Source organism: Hypanus sabinus, chromosome 10 (assembly GCF_030144855.1).
Source record: "Hypanus sabinus isolate sHypSab1 chromosome 10, sHypSab1.hap1, whole genome shotgun sequence".
NCBI lineage: Eukaryota > Metazoa > Chordata > Chondrichthyes > Myliobatiformes > Dasyatidae > Hypanus > Hypanus sabinus.
Window position 1 is genome coordinate 135929377 of NC_082715.1, and position 12869 is coordinate 135942245.

General features: G+C 42.9%; 1 protein-coding gene across 3 annotated transcripts in view; it reads left to right on the forward strand.

Annotated features, from left to right (window-relative positions):
* Positions 1–12869, forward strand: part of btbd9 (BTB (POZ) domain containing 9) — a 129068-nt gene that overhangs the window by 19791 nt on the left and 96408 nt on the right. For all 3 annotated transcript variants that reach the window (XM_059983070.1, XM_059983071.1, XM_059983072.1), the window contains exons 3-4: positions 3372–3735; positions 12032–12296. In XM_059983070.1, the coding sequence (XP_059839053.1) occupies positions 3372–3735; positions 12032–12296 (629 nt within the window). The remainder of the gene's footprint in view (positions 1–3371; positions 3736–12031; positions 12297–12869) is intronic.

Genomic DNA, 12869 nt, shown 5'->3' on the forward strand with positions numbered 1-12869 from the left:
TTCATGATTTGGATGACAGAATTGATGACTTTGTGGCCAAGTTTGTGGACAACACAAAAATAGGTGGAGGGGCAGGTAGTGTTGAGGAAGTGAGGAGGCTGCAGAAAGACTAAGTCAGATTTGGAGTATAGACAAAAGTGTCAGATGGAATACAGTGTTGGGAAGTCTATGGGCATGCACATTGGTTTAAGGAATAAAAGCATAAATTATTTTCTAAATAGGAGAAAATTTAAAAATCTGAGGTGTAAAGTGACTTGGGAGTCCTTGTGCAGAATTCCCTAAAGATTAAGTTTCGGGTTGAATTGGTGGTGAGGAAGGCAAATTCAGTGTTAGCATTCATTTTTTAAGGACTAGAATATAAAAACAAGGATGTAATGCTGAGGCTTTATAAGGCATTGGAGAGGCATTCCTTGGAGTATTGTGAGCAGTTTGGATCTCTTATCAAAGAAAGGATGAGCTGACATTGAAAAGGGTTCAAAGGAGGTTCATGAAAATGATTCTGGGATTGAAAGGCTTATCATATGAGGAGCATTTGGTGGCTCTGAGCCTGCACTTGCTGGAATTTAGAAAATTAACGTGAGATCTCATTGAATGTTGAAAGGACTCGATAGAGTGGATGTGGAAAGGATGTCTCCTATAATGGAGGAGTCTAGGACCAGAAGGCACAACATCAGAGTAGAGGGACATTCATTTAGAATGAAGATGAGAAAGAATTTCTTTAACCAAAGGGCTGTGAATCTGTATTTTTTTGCCACAGGAGTCTGTGGAGGCCAAGTCATGAGTGTATTCAAAGAGCTGGTTGATAGATTCTTGATAAGTCAGGACATGAAAGGTTGCATCTCAATTGAATTGAATTGACTATATTTCTTACATCCTTCACATACATGAGGAGTGGCAAGTCTTTATGTTACATCTCTGTCTGAATGTGCAATGTGCAAATTATTTGTAATTTATAACAAATAGAATGTACAGTAAGATATACAACAGAACAGTCAATATAGCTTAGAAATACAATTGTGTCAGTTTGAACTAATCAGTCAGATGGCCTGGTGGAAGAAGCTGTCCCGGAGCCTGCTGGTTCTGGCTGCAATGCTGCGGTACTGTTTCCTGGATGGTAGCAGCTGGAACAGTATGTGCTTGGGGTAACTTGGGTCCCCAATGATCTTTCAAGCCCTTTTTACGGACCTGTTGCTATAAATGTCCTGAATAGTGGGAAGTTCATATCCACAGATGTGCTGGACTGTCCGTACCATTCTGCAGAGTCCTGCAATTGAGAGAAGTACTGTTCCAATACCAGGCAGTCAGGATGCTCTCAGTTGTGCCCCTGTAGAAAGTCCTTAGCATTTGGGGATTTACGCCAAACTTCTTCAACCGTCTGAGGCGCTGTTGTGCTGCTTTCAACACAGCCATTATGTACAGACCGAGAGGTCCTCAGTGATGTGTATACTAAGAAACTTAAAGCTGTTCACCCTCTCAACCCCAGATGCATTGATATCAAATAGGGGTGGGCCGGTCTCCATTCCTTCTGTCCACAACCAGCTCCTTTGTTTTTGTGACAATGAAGGAGAGATTGTTTTCTTGACACCACAGGAAGAAGGCAGGAGAATGGAGCTAGGAGGGAAATGGATCAGCCATGATCAAATGGCTGAGCAGACTCAATGGGCCAAATGGTCTAATTCTGCTCCAATTCTGATCTTATGGTCTGATCCTTGCTTCCTAAACCATATGCAAGCTTCTTTCTTTCTCTTGACTGCATGCACCACATCTCCTGGCAAGAATAGTTCCTTCATCCTACTATCCTTCTTCTGTCTCAGTGGATCAGATCTATTCAGTAGCCCATGTAGTTGATCCCGAAACAACTTCCACTTTTCTGTTGTGCATTTCCCTAAGTATATACGTTCTCAATTTACACTCCCATGGTCCTGCCTAATATCATAATTTTCCCTTCCCCAATTAAATATTTTCCCATACCGCCTGCTGCTATCCAATGTTCAAAGTAAATTTATTATCAAAGTACATATATGTCACCATATACTACCCTGATTCATTTGCTTGTAGTCATTCACAGTAAGTTCAAAGCTTCACAATAGAATCAATGAAAAACTGCACAGAATAAAGATGGACAAACAACCAATATGCAAAACACATCAAACTGTGCAAGTGCAAAAAATGGAAAAACAAAGAACAAAATAATAAGAAGAAATAAATAAGCAATAACTATCAAGAACGTGAGTTGTATAGTCCTTGAAAGTGAGTTACAGGTTGTGGAAGCAGTTCAATATGAGGTGAGTGAAGTTATCTCCCCCAATTCAAAAGCCTGATGATTGAAGGGTAAAAACTGTTCTGAACCTGGTGTTGTGGGTCCTGAGGTTCCTATACCATCTTCCTGATAGCAACAGTGAGAAGAGGTCATGGCCCTGTCCAATGCTATGGTAAAGGTCACTGTTTCTGAGATGTTGATTCATCAAGCAATCTGTCACCTGACCTCCTTCATTGCCTCATGCCATATCCAGTATGGCCTTTTCTTCAGTTACCCTGACCACCAATTGTGTCAGCTATCTTTCCAGGACATTAGTAATGAATTCTGTTACATCTGAATCTTTTGCATTAGGGAGGTGCCAATCAATATTAAAGAACTTGAAGTCTCCTATGACAGCATTGCTGATATTTTTGCCCCTTTCTAAAAAATATGCTTCTCCATTTGTTCTCCAATGTCTCTGTTGCTATTGGGGGGGGGGGTCTATAGAATACTCCCAATAGAGTGGTTGCTTCCTTCTTCTCCCATCGTTTCCAGTCTTGATGAAGGGTCTCAGCCTGATACGTCAACTGTTTATTCATTTCTATAGACGCTGCTTGATCTGCTGAGCTCCCCCAGCATTTTGTTGGCTGATATTATGAAAATGAGACCTCATTTGCACAAAGGGAGGGTATGCTGGTCTTGGACTGAGAGCCATACAACTTCTATAACAAAGTTGGTCTACGCTGCCAGTACTCTCATTGAAAGTCAGAAGGTTCTGAGGGGGATTAATGAGAAGGGAGAGGAAGGGGGCTGTTAACATGGTTTGGTGAGTTTGGAAGCAGGGCCAACTTGGGACCAACACGGATCAGTCATTGAAGGGAGAAATTCCATATTTGGTGGGTGGTAAATGTTTGGAACGTTTTCCCTCAGGTGTACATCTTCGGGACTAAGGTATCCTGGAGGGAAAGAAGATCAGGCAGGAATGTGAGGTGTGTCACTGAATATCACAGCAGACAAGGGAGGTGATATGGTTAACTCCTGCATCTGTATTAAAGCTGCAATATATAACTGCAAATTGTTACAATTATTTAAGCATATTTCTTTCAAACATCTCCTCTCTGTCTCTTTCCAGGGCCTTATTGTATGGTGGAATGCGGGAGTCACATTCTCAGGCGGAAATCCCATTGCCAGATACACCAGCAGAAGCATTTACAAAGCTACTGAAATACATCTACACTGGCCAGGTCACCCTGACCAATGAGAAAGAGGAAGTATTATTGGACTTTCTGGGTCTTGCCCATAAGTATGGGTTTCCTGAGCTAGAAGCTGCTACCTCTGAGTATCTCTGCACTACTCTAAGCATTGGTAATGTCTGCATGGTTTACGATGTGGCTAACCTTTATTTACTCAGCAAGCTTTCCAATACTTGCTGCTTATACATGGACAGAAATGCAAGGGCAATCCTTGGCAGTGAAGGCTTCCTGTCCCTTTCGAAGGTGAGATTTGTACTATGTTGTTACGTCACACTGTGGCAGTCTTAGTCTTACAGTCTTAGAAACATAAAAACAAGCCCTTCAGCCCATCTCTGTGCCGAGCCATTGATCAGCCTATCTGTCATCTGTCATTCCATCTGTCATTTTTCAGCCCATTTTTCCAACTTGTTCAGCTCCTGCCTCAAGCTTTGATAGTTTTCCATACTGTCCATTACTCCCCCCCCCCCCACGAAGCTTGTTGTCATCCGCAAATTTGCTGATCCAGTTTACTTAATAATCATCTAGATCGTTGAGGTATAGATGGCAAACAACAGACCCTGCACCGGTCCCTGTGGCACACCACTACTCACAGGCATCCAGTTGGAGAAGCAACCATCTACAACAACACTCTGCCTTCTTCTACGAAGCCAATGTCCAGTCCAAATGACTACCTCATTTTGAATGCTGAGTGACTGAACCTTTTTGACCAACCTCTCACGTGGGATCTTGTTAAAAGTTGTACTAAAGTCTATGTAGACAACATCCTTGCCTTGCCTTCATCAACTTTCCTGACTACTTCATTGAAAAGCTGTATAAGATTGGTTAGATATGACTTACCGTACACAAAGCCATGTTGACTATCTCTAAACAGTCCCTGTCTATCTAAATACTTAGATATCTGGTCCCTTAGAATACCTTCCAGTAACTTTCCCACTACTGATGTCAGGCTTACCCAGCCTATAAGTTCTTGGATATTCTTTCTTAAACAACAGAGTAACATTAACTACCCTCCAGTCCTCTGGCACTGCCTGTGGCTGAGGATGTTTTAAATATCTCTGCTAGGGTCCTGCAGTTTCAGCACTAGCCTCCCACAGAGTCCGAGGGAACACCTTGTGAGGCCCGCCCTAATTTGCCTCAACAGCAAATACGTCTTCCTCTGTAATCTGTATAGGGTCCATGACCTCATTGCCACAGGGATCAGTGCTGAGAGTGTGGTGGTCAGCAAGAAAGACCATCAAAGTCTGCAGTGGGATCTGGCCCAGCTGGAAAAATGGGTTGAAAAATGGAAGATGAAATTTAATGCACATGTTAGACATGTTATGGTTTGGAAGAACCAACCAGGATAGGTCTTGTATAGTGAGTGGCAGGGTACTGAGAGATGTGGTAGAACAGTGGAATCTGGTAATACAGATCCATCATTCATTGAAAGTAGTGTCACAGGTAGGTAAGATAAAAAAAAGTTCACATTTTGGCCTTCATAAATCAATGTATTGAGTACAAGAGTTGGGATGTTATGATGAAATTGTTTAAGATGTTGGTGAGGCCTTATTTGGAGTATTGTGTGCAGTTTTGGTCACCTGCCTACAAGAAAGAATTAAAAGAATGCAGAGAAAATTTGCAAGGATGTTTCTAGGACTTGAGGACCTGAGTTATAGGGAAGGTTGAGTAGGTTAGGACTTTATTCCCTAGATTTGATGGAGGTATACAACATTATGAGGAGTACAAATAGGGTAAATGAGGTTGGATGAGAACAACAATTAGAGGTCATGGGTTGAGGGTGAAAGGAGAAATATTTAGGGGAAACTACTTCACTCAGAATTTGGTGAGAGTGTAGAACGAGCTGCCAGCACAAATGGTGGATGTGGGGTCAATTTCTATATTTAAGAGAAAATTGGATAGGTAACACGGATGGTAGGGGTATGGAGGGCTATGGCCTGTGCAGGTTAAGGGGATTAGGCTGATTAATGGTTTGGCACAGATTGGATGGACCAAAGGGCCTATTTATGTGCTGTAGTGTTTTATGACTCTATGTGGGCTAAAAAACACATTTTCGGATTGGAAAAATTCTCTCTATTTCTTTACACCAACTCTTGTAGTAAAGGATAGTGTGCTGACTTTGTGCTGCACCTGCCTGCTAACTTTTGTGTGATTTATGCACAAGACTGACTCACTCATCTGTAATCTTTCCTTATTTAGATCATTATCTGCCTTTTAATTCCTGTCCCTGAAGTGCATGACCTCATACGTTCCCACATTAAACTATGTGTGCCAAGTTTTCACTCACTCATTCTACCTACCTATATCCAATTATCCTTATCACAGTGTGCTCCTGCACCTACTTAAATATCATCAACACACTCACATACCGTCTACCCCTTTCTACCAGTTGTCGATACAATTAGTAAACAATGAAGGCCCAGAAACTGATCCTTTAGCCATTCCACTCATTACACCATTCCAGCCAGAAAAAGATTAATCTATTTTGACTCTGTGTGTGATAAACAGTCTTCATGCAAGTGTATTTGTCCTAGTTTAGTGAGCTCTTATCTTGTTCACCTGCCTTTCTAACACTTTCTCAAAAGCCTTCTAAACATTTGAGTACCTGCATCTACAGACTCTCAAAAGCCTTCTAAACATTTGAGTACAGATTCTACAGATCTACAGATTCTACAGAATCTGCATCTACAGATTCTACCCATCAGCTCCTCTTGATACATCCTTCAAGAACTGCCCCAATTCTAACTGAATTTTATGAGATGTAACACAGAAAATTGGTGAAGGCCAGAGCGGTAGACATGACTTACGGCAACTTCACTGAGGCATTTGACAAGTTCCCACACAGTAAATTGGTGCAGAATGTTAAGGCGCAAGGGATCCAAAATGGAATTTTTGATCGGGGGCAGAGAGTAGTTGAGGTGGGTTGCTTTTTTTTGTGGGAAGTCTCTTGCAAATGGTGTTCTTCAGCAATCAGTGATGGAACCTTTGTTGTTTGCATATTTGGATTGGGATATAGGCAGTCTAACTTTGTAGACAATGCAGTAATTTGTGGAGTTTAGATAGTCAAAGGAACATATCTGGAAAGGTCAGCTGAGTGGTGGCAGATGGATTTTAATCCAGACAAATCTGAGGTAATGCAGTTTAGGAAGCCAACTTTTGGTAGGGTGGGAAAAGAATCCTTAGGAGCATTGATGCATCTTAGGGGCAAGTCCATAGCTCATTGAAAGCAAAGACACTGTTGGATAGCTGTGGAGGCCAGGTTGTTGGGTGTATTTAAGGCAGAGATTAACAGGTTCTTGACTGGACATGGCATCAAAGGTTACAGGAGAAGGCTGGGGAGTGGGGAGGAGAAAGGCTCAGTCATGACTGAATGCCAGAGTAGATTAGATGGGCCAAATAGCCTAATTCTGCTCCTACATCTTAGGATCTTGAGGTAATGAAGAAGGCATCTGATATGCTTAAACCTTTGCTTAAAGTAATTAAGCTGATGTGCTTAAGGTATCTGACATGTCCTGATGAAGAGTCTTAGCCTGAAACGTCGACCATTTACTCTGTTTCACAAGTGCTGCCCGACCTACTGAGTTCCTCTGGCAATTTATGTGTGTTGCTGCAGATTTTCTCATGTTTGATCTGATATGATTGCCTTGATAGGCTAAGGTATTGAGTGTAAGAGTTGTGCCTAGTGTTGCAGATTTACAAAATGCTAGTTAGACTGTGCCAGTTTTAGAACAGAACAGTACACTACAGTTCCGGTTGCTGTGCAGAAGAAAGATGTGGTAGCACTTCGAGGATGTACTAGAGAGAAAGTGCACAAGAGGTTGACCAGGATGCTGCCTGGAATGGAAGTCTGCAGTTGTAATTAGACAGGCTACATTTATTTTCACTGGAATGTAGGAAGCTGGTGGGTGATCTTCTTCCAAAGGCAGGGAAGTTTGAAGGAAAGGTGAAAGGTTTAAGGTTAGAGGGGAGAGCTCAAAGTAGTTTACACAGAGGGTGATGGTTATCTGGAACAAGCTACCATTAGAGATGGGAGAGACAGAAACAATTACAGTGTTTAAAAGAAATCTTAAAGTGAAAACTTACTTCCCATTACAGTGATATCTAAATCCAGAGAACATAGGTTTAAAGTGAGGAGAGATAAATATTTAAATATCAGCTTTATTTGCCACATGTACATCAAAATATACAGTGAAATGCATCAAATCAAATCAGCAAAAACTGTTCTGGGCAGTCCTCAAGTGTCACCATGCTTCTGGCACCAGCATATAACATCCCCAAGAGGTTCTACAATAGTACAGCAAAGAAACAAGCCTTTTAGCCAAACTTGGCATTGCCAGCCAAAGGACCCATCTACGCTAATCCCATTGATCTGCATTTGACACTAACTATTCATGCCTTTCATGTTCATATCCTTTTTCAGATGTGTTTTCTATCAGTCATACAGTACAGAAACAAACCCTTTGGCCCAATCAGTCTATGTCAGCTAAGATAACCCTTCCTATTGATATACCTGTCAAAGAATCCTTTAAATGTTACTGCACCTAACTCAACCACTTCCTCTGTCAGTTTATTCCAACAACTGACAGCTCTCTGGCTGAAATAGTAGCCCCTCAGTTTTCTAATAATTAGCTCAACCCTGCCCCCTTCCCATCTTAAACTTTTACTTCTTGATTCCCCCACAAAAAGACTATATACTCACCCTATCGCTGCCCCACATGGTTTTATACACCCCTTAGTCTCTGACACTCCAATGGATGTGCTCACCCAACAATAAGCCTATATATTCACCTCACCTCTGCTCACATGATTTTATACACCCTCAGTCTCCGACAGTCCAGTGAATGAACTCCAAATCTGCTCATCCTCTCTTAATACCTCAGTCCCTTGACTCCAGGCAGTATCCTCATAAATCTCCTCTGCACATTCTCCAGTTTAATAGCATATTTCCTCTAGCAGGGTGACCAAAGCTGAACAAAAAATCATGCGTTGCTTGGATTTCCAGCAGCTGCAGGCTTTCTCATGTTGTAAAAAATTCCTAATGCCCCTCACCAACGTCTTGTATATCTGCAATTTAGCATTTCATCTTCTGTACTCAGTGACCTAGCTGATAAAGAGCAGTGCCAAACTCCTTCACCACCCTGTCTACATGCAACATTACTTTCAGGGAACTGTGTATTTGTACTCCAAGGTCCTTAAGTTCTTAAGCATTCTCTAGTCCTGACCCTCCCTCACGATGTTTCTGTGATGGCTGCAGTTTCTAATGAAGTCATCCATGTTTTGAGTTCATCTGCCATACCTGTCAGGTTTCTTGCATTGTACTAAATGCAGTTTAATCCAGCAGCCTTTTCTCGCTCCCTGACAAGCTGCTGGGCTGTCTTGTTTACTGACTTTGCTGTCATTGAATTCTCTCTCAGCTTCCTGCCTCACTTCTGCTTGGGTCCCACCCCCTTGCCAATCTGGTTTAAACTTGTAAATAGAAATGATTCTGCAGATGCTGGAAATCCAGAACAACCCTGAGGAACTCAGCCAGACAGGCAGCATCAATAGAGAGGAATAAACAGTCTTTATTTGGTCCCAGACCCTTCATCAAGACTGGAAAGGAAGAGGGAAGATGTCAGAATAAGAAGATGGGGAAGGGGGAGAAGTGCAAGCTGACAGGTGCTAGGTGAAGACAGATGAGGGGGAAGGTGAGTGGGTAGGAGAGAGAGGTGAAGTAAGAAGCTGGGAGTGGATTGGTGGAAGAAGTAAAGGGCTGAAGATGAAGGAATCTAACAGGAGTAGACCATAGAAGAAAGGGAAGGATGGGTGGAACAGAGGGAGATGATGGGAAGGTGAGGAGAAGAGAAGAGGGTGAGAGGCCCTATCATGAGTTTAACATGCACAAAATGCTGGAAGAGCCCAGCAAGCTAAGCATCATCAGTGGAGTGGAGGATGTCTTTGTGCCTGGTGTATGTGCTTTGACTTTTGTATTTTCTGCCCAATGGGAGGGAAAGAAGAGAGAATGTTTGGGGTGGGTGGAATCTTGCTGGCTGTTTAACTTGTTTGCTGTTTTACAGCAAGAATTGTATTCACCCAGGAGTAGAGTGAGAGCAGTGTGGGACATGCTTATGTTGAGATCAAGATGTGTGTGATGGGTGTCTACAAGAACATCAAGGTGGACAAGTTCTCAGGGATTGATGGGATATATACCAGGTAATTGCGAGAGGCAGGAGAGGAGACTGAGGCTTTGACACAAACCTTTATTTCCTCTCTAGCACCAAGCAAGGCCCCAGAAGATGGCATATTGGCCATTGTTTTTCCTGTGTTCAGAAAGAGCAGTAGGGATAATACAGGAAATTATAAGCTAGTGAGCCTGACATAAATGGTAGGGAAAACACTGGAGAGGAATGAGGATTTGGGTTTACTCACATTTAGAAAAGCATGGGCTTATTAGGAGCTGTCAGTGTGGCTTTGTGAGAGGCAGGTTATGTCTTGCAAACTTGATTAAGCTTTTTGAGGAGATGATGAAGATAATTAACGTGAGAGGCTAATGGATATCATCAATATTGATGTAGATAGTATCCATTGCTTTCAACAAAACTTTCAGCAAGGTCCCTTATAATGAAGATTAAATTGTATAAGATTCATGATGACTTGATAGGTTAGATTCTAACCTGGTTTGGATTTGAGGACAAGAAGTTAGTGATGTGTAGGTCAGAATCAGAATCAGGTTTATTATCACAAGCGTGCAAACTGGAGGTCTCCGTCCAGTGGTGTTCCACTGGGATTAGTGCTGGGGCCTAGTGTTTGTGTTAATGATTTTGAAAATGAAAGAGTGTTAATCAGTGAGTTAGCAGATGACACAACAGATGGAGCTGTAGATAGGGAAGAATATTGGTAAAAGATACCCTAGTATATCTAGCATTTGCAGAAGTAGGTGGAGAAATGGGAGATGGTATTTAATCTAATCTGTGAGGTGTTGTACTTTGGGAGGCCCATTGTAAGGGGAGTGAATACAGGAAATGTCAGGATCCTTCAGAGAACTGATGTAGAGAAGGATCTAGGGGTGCAAGTCCATAGCTTCCTGAAAGTTAACATGATGATAAAGTGGCAAAAACGTATATGCCATACTTGCCTTCATTGGTCAGGGGACTGTGTGTAAAAGTCAGGGAAGTCATTTTGCTGCAGTATATAGTTTGGTTAGGCCATGGAGGTACGAGAGTCTATAGATGTTGTTTGCAGCTGCCTGAAGTGATGAAGGATGATATGCTGTTTGTGGAAGTAGGGTTCCCCTGGTCCTTAACGTTCACCCTATGAGCCCCCACGTCTAGCACATCTTCCTTCATTGTTTTTAGCAGCTGCAATGAGATGCCACCCCTTTCCACCTTTTACGTCTGTGCCACCCTGCTGCCCCTGTCGATTCTTCTCTCCTACCTGTCCCACACCCTTCCCATGGCATTCCACCCACATCATACCCAACATGCTTTATTCCTGCCAGATTTACAAAATCACTCTGCATTCTATGTAGACAAATACAGTACTGTGCAAAAGTCTCAGGTACCCTAGCGCGTGCGTGCTCTCTCTCTCTCTCTCTCTCTCTCTCTCTCTCTCTCTCTCTCTCTCTCTCTCTCTCGCTCTCACTCTCTCTCTCTCTCACTCTCTCTCTCTCACTCTCTCTCTCTCACTCTCTCTCTCTCTCTCTCTCCCCCTCCTCCTCCCCTCCCCCCTCCCCCTCTCCCCCTCCCTCTCCCCCTCCCTCTCCCTCTCTCTCTTTTAAGAGTTTTGCATAGTGCTATATGTGTACACTGTATACTGTACTATCCTGAGATTTTTTTTCTTGTGGGCATTCATAGAAAATACAAAGCAACATGATAGAATCAACGAGAAGCTTTGCATAGCAAGGGCAGACAAAGAACCAATATGCAAAAAAAATATTGGTATGCAAATATGCAAATACAAAGAGACAAAAAACAAAGTAATACTAAATAAGTAAGCAACAGATATCAGGAACATAAGTTGGAGCTGTCTGATTCTGGTAATATGTGTTTTCAAGCTTTTGTATCTTCTGTTTGATGGAAGAGGAGAGAATGGGTGGGTGGGGGCTTTGATCATGCATTACACCAATAATAGTGCATAATACTACCACAAACACCCTTCTTGTTTCTCATTTCTGCTCATATGACCATATTTGAGGAACCTACTAGGGTATCCATCAGTGCTGAAGTAATGTCATCTTTGATTAACACTGCAATACCTCCTCTCATTCTTTTTCTCCCTCTGTCTTGCCTGAAAGTTCTATCTCGTGAGATACTTAGTTTTCAGTCCTGCCCCGTTGTTGAACCATGTCTCAGTGATGGCAACAATATCATTTAACCCATGGTAAATAAAGTTTAATGGGTGAGATGACTGAGGTAGTTTGGACTCTGGGCTTTTGGTGAGCTATAGCTGTATTAAAGTTGAAGGTGAACGGATGTATGGGAGAGGAATCCCCCTTTGAGTGCTGGGACGTGAAGTCATATGGTGGTTCCGTCTTTGGTCTAAGTCTTCCATCTCATCCACACAGACAGCTCTACTCAAACTGGTGTCCCGGGATTCATTTGCTGCTCCAGAGAAAGATATTTTCTTGGCTCTGATGAACTGGTGTAAACATAACCCAGAGGAGATGCATGAAGAAATCATGAAGATGGTCCGGCTGCCACTGATGAGTTTAACGGAGCTGCTGAATGTTGTGCGGCCCTCGGCACTCCTCTCCGCTGACACCATCTTAGACGCCATCAAAATTCGCTCAGAGAGTCGCGATATGGAGCTGAACTACCGGGGCATCCTCAGTGAGTACCAAGTACAGCTAATGCACTTTAATGCTCAGTGTCAGGGTACCGCTGGGCATCCATGTGAGTACAGACAGTGTGGACACATAACAGTCAGTATCAGGGTCTCAAAGTATCCACGGTGACAGACAGTGTGGACATGGCCTCTGCTCTGTAACGGTCAGTATCAGGGTGCTGGGGCATCCATGGTGAATACTGGCAGTATGGACACAGTTATTGCTCTAAAATGGACCCTGTTGGGACACAGCTGGGAACCCCTGTAAGTACCAGCAGTGTGGGCACAGTTTTTGATTGCACAATAACAGTTAATGGTAGGACATAGAGGGGAATCCTCAGAGGGTATCACCGGGGTCAGGCCAATGGAGTAACAGGAGTAAGCATGCTCAGGTTGGGTTACACTGACAGACTAACACCGGGGGTCACAGTCAGTGAGAATCAGTGAGGGTCACACTCACGGACTAACACCAGGGGTCAAGGTCAGGGAGAATCAGTTGTCACACTCACAGAGTAACACTGATGGTCTCAAGTCAGTAATAAACAGGGTGGAACACACTCACAAAGTAACATTGGTGG